General features: G+C 36.0%; 1 protein-coding gene across 4 annotated transcripts in view; it reads right to left on the reverse strand.

Moving 5' to 3' along the window:
• Positions 1–12,133, reverse strand: part of HIKESHI (heat shock protein nuclear import factor hikeshi) — a 50,949-nt gene extending 38,816 nt beyond the window's left edge. The window contains exons 1-3 of one of the 4 annotated variants that reach the window (XM_053708643.1): positions 11,894–12,133; positions 9,529–9,766; positions 4,990–5,150 (exon numbers count right to left, since the gene is read on the reverse strand). In XM_053708643.1, coding sequence (XP_053564618.1) covers positions 4,990–5,150; positions 9,529–9,766; positions 11,894–11,923 — 429 coding nt within the window. In that variant the 5' untranslated portion in view covers positions 11,924–12,133. The remainder of the gene's footprint in view (positions 1–4,989; positions 5,151–9,528; positions 9,767–11,893) is intronic. The other 3 variants (XM_053708646.1, XM_053708645.1, XM_053708644.1) reach the window with 3 other exon arrangements.
• Between the last annotated feature and the right edge of the window lie 388 nt (positions 12,134–12,521).

Here is a 12,521-nt window from a genome sequence, read left to right on the forward strand (position 1 = left end):
AAAGGAGATATTCCTCAGGAGAAGGATGAAAGATATATATCCCAAAGAAAGATGCAGCAAGTGTTCAAAATATTAAAAAATGACTTTAATAAAATGGTAAAATCACAGGCAACGCATTTCTCAGCCAATGGCTGTTTCATCAGAATAGCTAAAGACATAGTTTTGATGTTAATTTCTATAGTTACCCTTAGACACTCGTCCACTGATGGCAGACAGCCAAACCAGTACTGAAACATATCAGCAGAGGTAATGGGATAGGAGTACAACGTTGATCTGTAAAGGGATGCAGAAGATGAATACCTGCAACCGAATTTACAGAGAGCCCATGAAAAGATTTCTCATGAGGCGGAAACATGGTGTTATGAGGCAGTACTCCCTTCACTTCGCTCTGACAAGCACTGTACTTTGAGGGTAACTGGGCTTCAATATGCTCTGAAGCGCCTTTCACTGAAGAAATCAAGCACATCATCCACTGATGGCAGACAGCCAAACCAGTACTGAAACATATCAGCAGAGGTAATGGGATAGGAGTATAACGTCGATCTGTAAAGGGATGCAGAAGATGAATACCTGCAACCGAATTTACAGAGAGCCAATGAAAAGATTTCTCATGAGGCGGAAACATGGTGTTATGAGGCAGTACTCCCTTCACTTCGCTCTGACAAGCACTGTACTTTGAGGGTAACTGGGCTTCAATATGCTCTGAAGCGCCTTTCAAGCACATCATTATGCTTCAACCACTTTCAACGGAGGCAAAGTAAAAAACTGAGGTAGGTGGGAGGAGTATTTATAGGCTTTTGAGGTTTGGGAAACTTTGCCTCCTCCTGGTAGAAATGTATATCCCATATGTAACAGCTCGTGGACTCTAGCCACCTATATGAAAGAAAGTTATGTTTTATATTTCAATCCAGTGAGTGCTGACTTGAAGGATGCTGTGTGTGTGTGTGTGTAATACACACACACACACACACACACACACACGCGCTAGTATTACCAATTAAATAGGTTAGTACAATATCCTGTCTTTAAAATATATACAGGGAATCGATGCACGGGATAGCTAAGTATAATATTCAAATTAAAAGAAATATAGACTATCCTGTCCAGCACTTACTAATTCCAAATGAATAATTATTGGACTATAGACTGAAGAAAAACACACATCCAGCAAGGGAATATAGTGAAAATAAAACTGCAAAAATGAAAGCATTGATCTGCATATCAATTCTCTGAACATTGTTATTTATTGGTTACAGTCACATAGGCAAATAAACAATAACCCCATGATAAACCATAGTGCGCGTATGGAACTGTTTAGAGAGCTCTCAAAGAAAAAAAAATATATATATTTTAAAACAAAAGGGAATGAAAGAAAAAATGATGTATGCTGAAGTTCAACAATAGTAAGTGAAAATCATCCTGTTCCTTCACAAGATAATAAAAACTCCTCCAAATCAGTTCCCAAATTGCACTGGAAGGGTTATAAGGAGAGAAAGTGTACAGTATAGGCCAAGGAGTGTGTCAGAAAAAAAGCTGCAAGAGCCCTGGATTCCCCTTTACCATCGCAAATACGCTTCTATTAAGCTTCAGAAAATCCTAAATAGACAGTCACAGCAAGATGGAGGTATACCTTTGTGGTGCGAGAAACAATCTTTCTGTGTAATCAAAACAGCACAAGCAAATTTAACGGTGGACCGAAAACCCTTTGAACATGTACTCACTTAGAAGGTACTTCCAAAATACCCGGGATAGGTTAATGGCGGTCAAAGTCTCTCACCATTCACTAGTTGCTTGGCTTAATACTTGCACTGTCAATCCTCCATCATAGCGGTATCTCTGCCCGAACACTGCATCGTTCACCAGCTGTTTAGCATAATGCTTGTGCCTTCTACCATCACTGTAGCGGTATCTCTGCCTGAACACAGCACCCTTCGTTTGCTGATCTAAGCTGATCCGGCCTCCCGCCTATCCGGCGTTTCCCTCGATACTGAGTTAGAAAACTTCCATCAGCAGTAATTAGTCGTCTGGGCGTTAAGGACTCTTAAAGCTCCTGAATAATATTGTCAGCCAATCTCCTCTGTGGTTCAACCTATTAGACATGTAACTATTTTCACGGTATTCCCCTTTTTCACTATAATTATGACATGTTTAAATAGTTTACTACTAATTATGAGTAAGAAAAGGAATCATTGTTAGCTGGGAAAAGTCAGATGACTAATGTAATTCCATTTAACATTTTTAAAACAAATTTGATTAAAAGGGACATAAAACCCAACTTTTTTCTTTCATGATTTAGAAAGAGCATGTGATTTTAAACACCTTTATAATTTACCTCTATTACCTAATTTGCTTCATTCTCTTGATATATTTTGCTGAAAAGCATATCTAGATAGGCTCAGTAGCTTCTGATTGGTGGCTGCACATAGATGCCTTGTGTGATTGGCTCACCCATGTGCATTGCTATTTCTTCAACAAGGGATATCTAAAGAATGAAGCACATTAGATAATAGAAGTAAATTAGAATGTTGTAATTGTATTCTCTATCTGAATTATGAAAGAAACATTTTGGGTTTAATGTCCTTTTAAAGTGATGGTAAATCCAAGCGTATAACAAATTTGTAAGGAAAGTAGATCATTAACACAGCGCTTTCAAAATGAGGTGACGTTTTCACCTCTAGACCAATAGCCGTGCTAGGATGTCAGTTGACACGCACAGCAATCTACTTTCCTTACAGATAGAGTTAGTTTCACAAATGTTTATTTTTAGTGATGGTAAATCTTAGCGTTTGTTATACGCTTGGGTTTACCATCACTTTAAATGACAATCCTTTATGTGGTTAACAAGCATTTGTATGGTTGTTATTCAATTATTTAGCTTTATTTTTACTACACATGAAAATGAAGGAATACTCATCTACCTATTTGATTGTATTAAAGGATGCATATTCTTTTCAAATAATTTTTTTTGTTTACATTTTTTTATTGAGGAGTTGCACATTACAGGTATGAAATCTTCATAAGAATATACATTTAACTATCATATAGGTTTATAACATAAAACATGGTTGTATATCTTCACTAATGTTCCTCATTTTAGTCCCTGATACTAACACTGTGGATCCTTAGAAATGTTATAATGTAAGGATATATGAATTTTTAATAAATAGAAGCCTTAAGTAAGCCATCTCGTACTTTACAAAAGAAAATATAAACTCTATATTTAGTGCTGGATAGAGGGATACATATCATATGCCATGTTGAGGAGATTATAGTAAAATAGATTTTTGATCTATTTCTTATAAATGACTTGAAAATTTTGCTAACCCTTCCTAACTACAAATATTAAAAGGTAACACTGTGTAGAATTCTTAACCCGACACTGGAACTTACATATAAAAAGGAGAGCGCCCTAATATTTAAATACCATCCCACAAGCGGTTGTCGCATTGCATCAAAGACTGAATAAGTCAGATGTTGGTTTTTCTAATTGCCCCTCCAGGAGAGTTCATGAGATGCAGGTTTCCATGCCAATTATAAAGGATCTCTAGCTGGCAGTCAGTCATTCTGCCAATGTTCAGCTGGTCTACGGTTGCAGATAAGGAATTTGTCCGGTTTTCGGCTTTATTCTCTCGGGATGTCGTCGCCCCCCCCCCCGGCTTCCTTGTGAATGTTGTGCATATCGGAGGGCTTACTCTCCGTAGGAATTTGCTTCTTTTGCCATCTAGGATTTTGGCTGCTTGCGATGTGCTTGGTGAGCTGTTTTCTTTCTTTTTTGTTGTTAGTGCTTTGCTCAAAATTATCAATGGCGCCTTTTTCTTTTGAGACCCATGCTTCGCTGTAGAAGTGGATTTTAAGTGTGTTGGTTCTCTCCTCTGATATATTAGTTCGGTAGGATATATCTCCACCGTCTCACCCTCCGTTATAGTAGGTATTTCTATTACATGGCAGCGGTTCAACAGGAAATCCATTGGAGCATGTTCAATAAGATTTTGAAATAGTGACTTGAGTTTATGCCAGTGGGCGCGAAGAATGTCTGTTGAGTCAGTTATCTCAACAGGGGCCATTATAGCTTTAATATGATTTTAGACCACTCTATGTCAATCCTCTCTACAGATCTCAGTTAGTCCCGTTTGTTTATAGTTCAGTTGCGCTGGTATGATTTATAATCGGAAGTTGTGGCAGTGTAAGGCACAAACCCTTGTTTTATAGAGGTGGGTGGCGCCGCCTATGAAGGGCCGCCGTACAAGGCCCTTATTGTCTGTTTCCAACCTCCAGTTTAAAAAAAATATAGCTTATAATCAAATGTGTTCTATGTCCCAGGTTAGCCTGCCAAACAGATATCAAGATCAAGTGGGTTTGCTGTAGAAAATGTCTCTTCTTATTTGGTGGAATAAAAGGAAGCTCAGAAGAATGCGACCACACCGAATCGCTATTCAGACACGCCCCCAACAATGTTTTATTAAAGGGACACTGAACCCAATTTTTTTCTTTTGGGATTCAGATAGAGCATGCAATTTTAAGCAACTTAATAAATTTACTCCTCTTATCAATTTGTCTTAGTTCTTTTGCTATCTTTATTTGAAAAAGAAGGCATCCAAGCAACTTTTTTTGGTTCAGACTCCTGGATAGCCCTTGTTTATTGGTGGGTGAATTTATCCACCAATCAGCAAAAAAAAACCAAGTTGTTCACCAAAAATGGGCCAGCATTTAAACTTACATGTTTGCTTTTTAAAAAAAGATACCAAGAGAATGAAGAAAATGTGATAATCGGAGTAAATTAGAGTTGCTTAAAATTGCATGCTCTATCTGAATCATGAAAGAAAAAAAAATTGGGTTCAGTGTCCCTATAAGCATAAAGCAGATGGCTTGAAGCGTATTAACCAACTACTGTTGAAAATGTGCAGTATATCTGATGCTGTTCATTTTAAAACAGATGACTAAACACTGAAAACAAAGTATATACCTGTACCCTTGTAGAGAAGAACTTACCTGTGTAAATGAATCCACATTTGACACAGCAGCACTGGCCACTGGAGTTTGTTGGGCCAACTGCTCTAGTAATTCTACAGAGATCCCTATCTGTGCCACGGTTGGAGCCTGAGGAATATTCATAGCACCAATTGCTCCAAATGGGTGCTGGCTTCCTTCACCTGCACAAACAACATTTGTTACTAATGAAACTTCTTACAGGTACATTAGTGATTTTTTTTTTCTATGTTGCATCTAAGAAAGGGAATAAAAAAATATCATAAACCTAAAATGTATTTCATGCAAAGGGTAAGTTAATTTAAGGGATAGTCTAGTCAAAACTAAACTTTAATGATTCAGATAGAACATGCAATTTAAGCTACTTTCTGATTTACTCCAATTATCATTTTGTCTTTTTTTTTTCCTGGTATCTTTATTTGAATGTAAGCTTAGGAGCCAGTCCATTTTTTGTTCAGCACCTGGGTAGCGCTTGCTGATTGGTAGCTACATTTAGACACCAAAGTACTACCCAAGTGAGGAACCAAAAATGGGCCGGCTCCTATGCTTACATTCTTGCTTTTTCAAATAAAGATACCAAAAGAACGAAGTAAGATTAATAATTAGAAAGTTGCTTCAAATTGCCTGCTCTATCTGAATCATGAAAGTTTAAGTTTGACTGGACTATCACTAAGTCTTGAGGTCTGACCATCAATAAATAAAACAAACAAACTGCATTGAGTCAAACTTGAACCTATGAAGTTCAGAAGAGAGGTACTAGATCCCCTGAACTTTTTAGACACTTGACAATCTTCCAGAGAAGCAAAATCTTGACCCATCGTTAACACAGGTGACGTGAATTTGTTAAACTAACAATGTAAAGTATCTTCAGCTGAAATTAACTATATACAGAAAAAAAATAATTTAATATAAAATTTTGCCTTCAAAAGTGCTGTAGTGACAGTGCCCCTCCCTGGCCACCTCCTTGCAGTAGCTTTTTGAGCAGTTCTGCCAATCCCAAGACAATTTCAGATGTTCAGCCACTTGCAGAGCAAATCTCCCGCTGTACACAAGAGTAAAAACAGTTGTCTTCTGTTAGGCAGAACTGCTCACAACTCAAGTATATTTAAAAAAAATTTAACTGCAAGAGGGGTGGGCTGGGGATTCAGAACCTAATAAAAAAAATTAAAAATTTATTGTATTTAAAACTGCAGATTTAAAAAGGGACACTGAACCCAATTTTTTTCTTTCATGATTCAGATAGAGCATGCAATTTTAAGCAACTTTCTAATTTACTCCTATTATCAATTTTTCTTCGTTCTCTTGCTATCTTTATTTGAAAAAGAAGGCATCTAAGCTAAGAAGTCAGCAATTTTTTGGTTCAGCACCATGGACAGCACTTGTTTATTGGTGCTGTCCAATCAGCAAGGACAACCCAGTTTGTTCACCAAAAATCGGCAGGCATCTAAACTTACATTCTTGATTTTCAAATAAACATAACAAGAGAATAAAGAGAATTTGATAACAGGAGTAAATTAGAAAGTTGCTTAAGATTGCATGTTCTATTTGAATCATGAAAGAAAAAAATTGGGTTCAGTGTCCCTTTAAGCACTATTTATGGAGGTATTGTAGTTAACTGCCACTAAAGATGTTATTGCTACCAACTTTTTATTAATGTTTACAGTCCATTTAAACTATTTAGAAAATACATTCATTTCATTTTAAAAATTTTAAACTTCAACAACCCCTATTGTTTTTAATAACGTGAAAAAATAAAATACCTTAAATTTAAATCAAATTTAAGGGTGATTTAAATCAAGTAGATTGTTAATCAGCCTCTCTCTCACCTAGTCTGGTCAGACCAGTTAACACCGCTATAAATCTAACACATAATGAAATAGAATAGACATAAATGATCAACATATACCAGCAAGAAAGTGCAGGCTCACAAAACTTAATTGGTATGTTTTTTGTAAGCACAGGTATAAGCAACAAAAAATAATGTGATATTCAAGTTGTATATCTCTGCATTGATTGCTCTATGAAACCTTTTTTTTTTTTTTTACAACTAAAAATCTCACAAAATAGTAAAGCAAGGTGATCTACACTAATCAACTCGCTGACAATCTACCCATTTATCTAGTCTAATATTGCCCCTTGTAAATATTATGATTCTATATTGCACCTATGTTTATAGAGCAGCAGAATGTATTGGCACTCAACAAATAAATAATAATAAACATTATATATTTCCTGCTTGCTTACTTGAAGGAGAAACTGGCTGTCTCAAATCTCCAGTTATAAGCTCATACAAGGTCAAGCAAAACACTTTTTTAAATACAGACTGATACAGATAGTCATTCAAGTTAAAGGAACTATACTGGATGTGTTTTGCTGAAAGATTCCCTTTAACACAGAATATTTTGTTTATTCATTAAAGCAGGTTTTTGTGGTAGCACGAATACAGAGCAGGCTGTGTTTTACATACGGATGCCTAGACCTATAGGTGGCTAGCAACATGAGCTGTGCATGACTTCTGGTTCAACAAAACAAGTTCCAGGTGTAATCCTAAAACATAAAGTCAATTAGGTACATAAACTACTTTAAAGAAATTGTAGTTATGTTTACATACTATTATAATTGTTATTTCTCCTGAACCAAAACCGAAAAAAAATGACTATATATAGAATACCTCTACATATTCCTGGGCAAGCATCCAAAAACAACTATGAAGGCAGGTACTAAAGTCCTGCCATAGGGGAGTAAATGCTTTGAAGTTCCTCAATGTGTGTGTGTGTGTGTGAGATGGAACTGACTAAGAGATGAGATGCTTTTATTGAATTGGTGTTTTCCACATTAAAGGGACAGTCAACACCAAATTTTTTTGTTGTTTTAAAAGATAGATAATCCCTTTATTATCCATTCCCCAGTTTTGCATAACCAACACTGTTATATTAATATACATTTTACCTCTGTAATTACTTTGTATGTAAGCCTTGGCAGACTGCCCCCTTATTTCAGTTCTTTTGACAGACTTGCACTTTAGCCAATCAATGCTGACTCCTAGATAACGTTACATGCGTGAGCTCAATTATATCTATGACACACATGACCTAACACCCTCTAGTGGTGAAAAACTGTCAAAATGCATTTAGATTAGAGGAGGCCTTCAAGGTCTAAGAAATTAGCATATGAGCCTCCTAGGTTTAGCTTTCAACTAAGAATACCAAGAGAACAAACCAAAATTGGTGATAAAAGTAAATTGGAAAGTTTAAAATTACATGCCTTATCTGAATCATGAAAGTTTATTTTGGACTTGACGGTCCCTTTAATTCAAAATAATATTCTCTGCATTCTATTATCTTTATATCATTCTCATCCTAGTCCCATTTGTTTCACCCACAGGTGACAGGAGCGAGCTGCACTTAGTCTTATGGCACGGTCGGGCCGGGCTGTGACTATACAGCTGGCCCGATGCGCTGTGTAAAAAAAGCAGACCCGCTCAGCAGAGTGCAGAGAGCGGATCTGTAAAACGGCGTTTTTTGTTAAAAATGAAAAGGGAATATTATGTGTTATAAAGTTTGGCTAATATAATGTTATATAATTCTGCACTATGTGCAGAATTATATAACATTAATTTTAAGGTTTACTGTCCCTTTAACCAATTTTTCTATCCCATTTATCTGTATGATGTAAATGTATTTCTCTTTTTGGTTCATAACTGACTCAGATTATCATCATCAATTTATTTTCTAAAACCCATCCAGCATTTATAGCGCGCTGGAGAGAATGCGTCTGTTATGCAGACAGTAACTAATCACCTTTAGTACCCAACTCCTGTGCGCATTGGTTTCTACCTATGGACAATATTTTTTCCTCTCTCTCTATAACATTAAAACATAGATTATGATGGCAGATAAGAACCATAGTCCCAACAAGTCTGCCCAAATTGAATTGTTCTCCAATCAGTGCTCAATCTACAACAAAAGTGCCATACAGGGAGAGCACTCATTCGAGAACAGTTCAAACCTTTAGCGCATAGAAAAATTGAATTTTGGAAGTAGACAGCGAAGCGCGGGAGTTTTAATTCCATATCTATATTAAAATGTAAATTATAGCGCATCTTATTTACAACTGATTAATTAAACGCCTTATAAAATAGCGCTTACATTCCGGATCTGTTTTTTATAAAAGGGGAGAGTTTACCATCACTTTAAAATTGTGAGGGGCTTTTTCCACTGCCTCCAGAGAGGAATGCCAGAGTGCATCTCACAGACCTCAGGACCAAGACCCTGTAACATTCTACTTATTGCCTGCTTCATCTGTATAGTAGCTCATTAAAAAAAAAATTAGAGGATTTTAAGCAGTATGTCCATAAACTGTAAGGCAATGCCATTTTTGGTAACTAAATTACAGTTTAAATGCTTTTGCAATGTGTGTTTCTTATGCAGCTCATCTGCAATGCGGGTATATGCCAATACGTATTATACACATCTACAAAGTATATTTTAGATAAATAAAAACAAACATTAACACACTGTAATATACATTTTATTTTCATACCAGATTTCAAGCCTGAAATTTTGAATATAGCACTGGGTTTTTCATTTGTGATGAAGCCAAGGAGCTGCCAGACAGGCATCCCACTTTGGTCAGGGTAGGAAATGTAGACAGAGCCTCCCATTCTCTCGGGAAATGGGATTGTACCCAGCATGAACACCACCACATGGTTGATGTGCTCATAGTCAGGCAAATTAAAGACAAATTTATCTTCAGCTACCTGTTGAACATCTGTCTGTACCTGGAACACAAAAACACAGATAACAAAATGATTATAAAATGATAAACACTCTGAACAGTCCAGAAATAGATTAAATTAGCAAATTATGTTGCATCACGGTGTAATTTAAAGCTAATGTGCATGACTCATAATTATACACTTCATATTATAGACAATTATGTCCTTTATCATCTGCGTCTATTGCTACCAGAACACATTAGATGTAGACATTGATAGTTAAAAGAAAGTACATATAATATATCTAGTTTCAATGTGATTTTATATATTTAAAAAGTTCTTTTTATATTATGACGTAAGTTGTTGCTGACATCCCAGAAGAGACAGACGTACATTAAAATGATCATTCACAGATTGCACTCCGTGCATGTAGTCACTACTTGCTGTTTGGATTATCAAACAAACTGACTGCCATTTCTGTTACACACGTTCACTGTCTGCCGCTCTACAGACATAATCAGAACTTGTGTCTATTGTACAGATAGAATCTCTAGTTGCCTGCACTGTTCACACTTAAAGGGACATGAAACACAACATTTTTCTTTGATAATTCAGATAGAGAATACAATTTTAAACAAATTAACATTTTCTTCTATTATTTAATTTGCTTCATTATCTTGTAATCCTTTGCTGAAAGGTTTATCTAGGCAAGCTCAGGAGCAGCAGATAACCTAGGTTCTAGCTGTTGATTGGTATTGAATTCTCTATCTGAATCATGAAAAAAAAATTTGGGGTTTCATGTCCCTTTAAACTCAATTATTTTGTAAAATGCAAATAAAAAAAGAGCAGCAATAAATGTTTTCTAAAATATGACACACCTGCTTATATTAATATTGAACTTAAAGGTAAATTAAACCCACATTTTTTCTATCATGATTCAGATTTAAACAACATTCCAATTTAATTTAATTTTCTAATTTGCTTAATTCTTTAGATATCCTTTGTTGAAGAAATAGCAATGCACATGGTGAGCCAATCATATGAGACTGAGACATCTATGTGCAGCCACCAATCAGCAGATTCTGGGCATATCTAGATATGCTTTTCAGCAAAGAATATCAAGAGAATGAAGCAAATTAGATAATAGAAGTAAAGTTAGAAAGTTGTTTTAAAATTTCTAAACCAGAAAATACAAAAAATTGGGTTTCATGTCCCTTTAACTTGAAATGTACTATTGGCCACAACTGACAATCACTGATCATTTGCTCTCTAGCTTCTAAGGGCAACTACATCAGCTTTATTATAGCCATACCTCCACAAGCAAAAAGAATGCTCTTGTTCTTACTATATATATATATATATATATATATATATATATATATATATATATATATATATATATATATATATATATATATATATATATACACACACACATACACACACTCCGTCTGATACATGCAGATACTGTCATTTATCCCTCACACATCCCCAATAGATACTGTATGCACTATGCAAAGCTATTCCCTGACTGTTGTCAATATTGCATATACATGTATTGTCTAGTTTTTATTGCAACCACACACGACTACATTTTGTCAGCACTACACCTTAATTCATTACTACTTACACTAGACAGTAATTACATTCTACTTGTGTAATTACATTCTGACTGCAAGACACACAAAGATTATATATATATATATATATATATATATATATATATATATATATATATAATACACACACACATATATACACACACACACACACACATTTACATTATATACAGGTCCCACGTTATCTCCACTACACACATATCCATTTGATGCTATTTATCTATTTATACTACACACACAAAACAGACTACCTGCAAACTGCATTACACAAGAACACACATTCACTGGTTGTTATTGACACAAAACAAACTACCTGCACTACACAAGAACACACATTCACTGGTTGTTATTCACACAAAACAGACCACCTGCACTACACAAATTCACTAAACAGCCATGACTAGTACATGCTACTATGCTAGCAGCACTATTGACAATCACAAACACCACACACGCTGACACTACGTGCTGTCCGCTTTGTTTTGATCCCTTGGTGCTGTCCATTCTGTCAGAACGGTCTCCCAGTCCCCTACTGTCACACAAGCTGACACTGCCCCCTTGCAGTAATTACCAGCCTCCCGGCCACCAAGCATCCGAACATGTCTACTACCCGGTTGCCCCGTCCGCAAACTGCATGTGCCAGACACACCAATCGCAGTCCAGAAACTTCCAGAAAGCCTGGGATCAGGCGGTGTGGTCACCAAAACAACACGCAGAAAACCTGATCTCACTTCGCACCACCTACTGAATGGCATGCCGCCATCTTTTAGTCTGGCAACTACTATAGCATAGTTGCCATTTTCAGTCTGGCGAAATCTAAGAAAGGGGAATGTCTGGCGGTGAATTCAGGTCACTTAATTGGCAGCCATTTTTAAAAAGGGCAAAATGGATTGAAAGTGTAAATGAAAGCGATGTTAGCAGGCGAAACTTCCAGTATTTTCTACGATGCTGAACTTAGTTCGCTTCTTATTCGGCCAGCTTCTTATTGGGCAACTGATTACAATCAGCCAAATAAAAATGTTAAAACAAAATATCTACAATTAGTTTTATTTTAAATAAAATAATAGACGTTCTCAAAACCTAAACAAGCTTGCATTTTATACAAATACATGTTATATTGCATAAACAGATGGTAAACATGGCAACATTTTGGTTATGTTTTGAAAGTAAATTGTATATTGAAAGGGTTAAAATCCTTT

This window comes from Bombina bombina, chromosome 3 (assembly GCF_027579735.1).
Source record: "Bombina bombina isolate aBomBom1 chromosome 3, aBomBom1.pri, whole genome shotgun sequence".
NCBI lineage: Eukaryota > Metazoa > Chordata > Amphibia > Anura > Bombinatoridae > Bombina > Bombina bombina.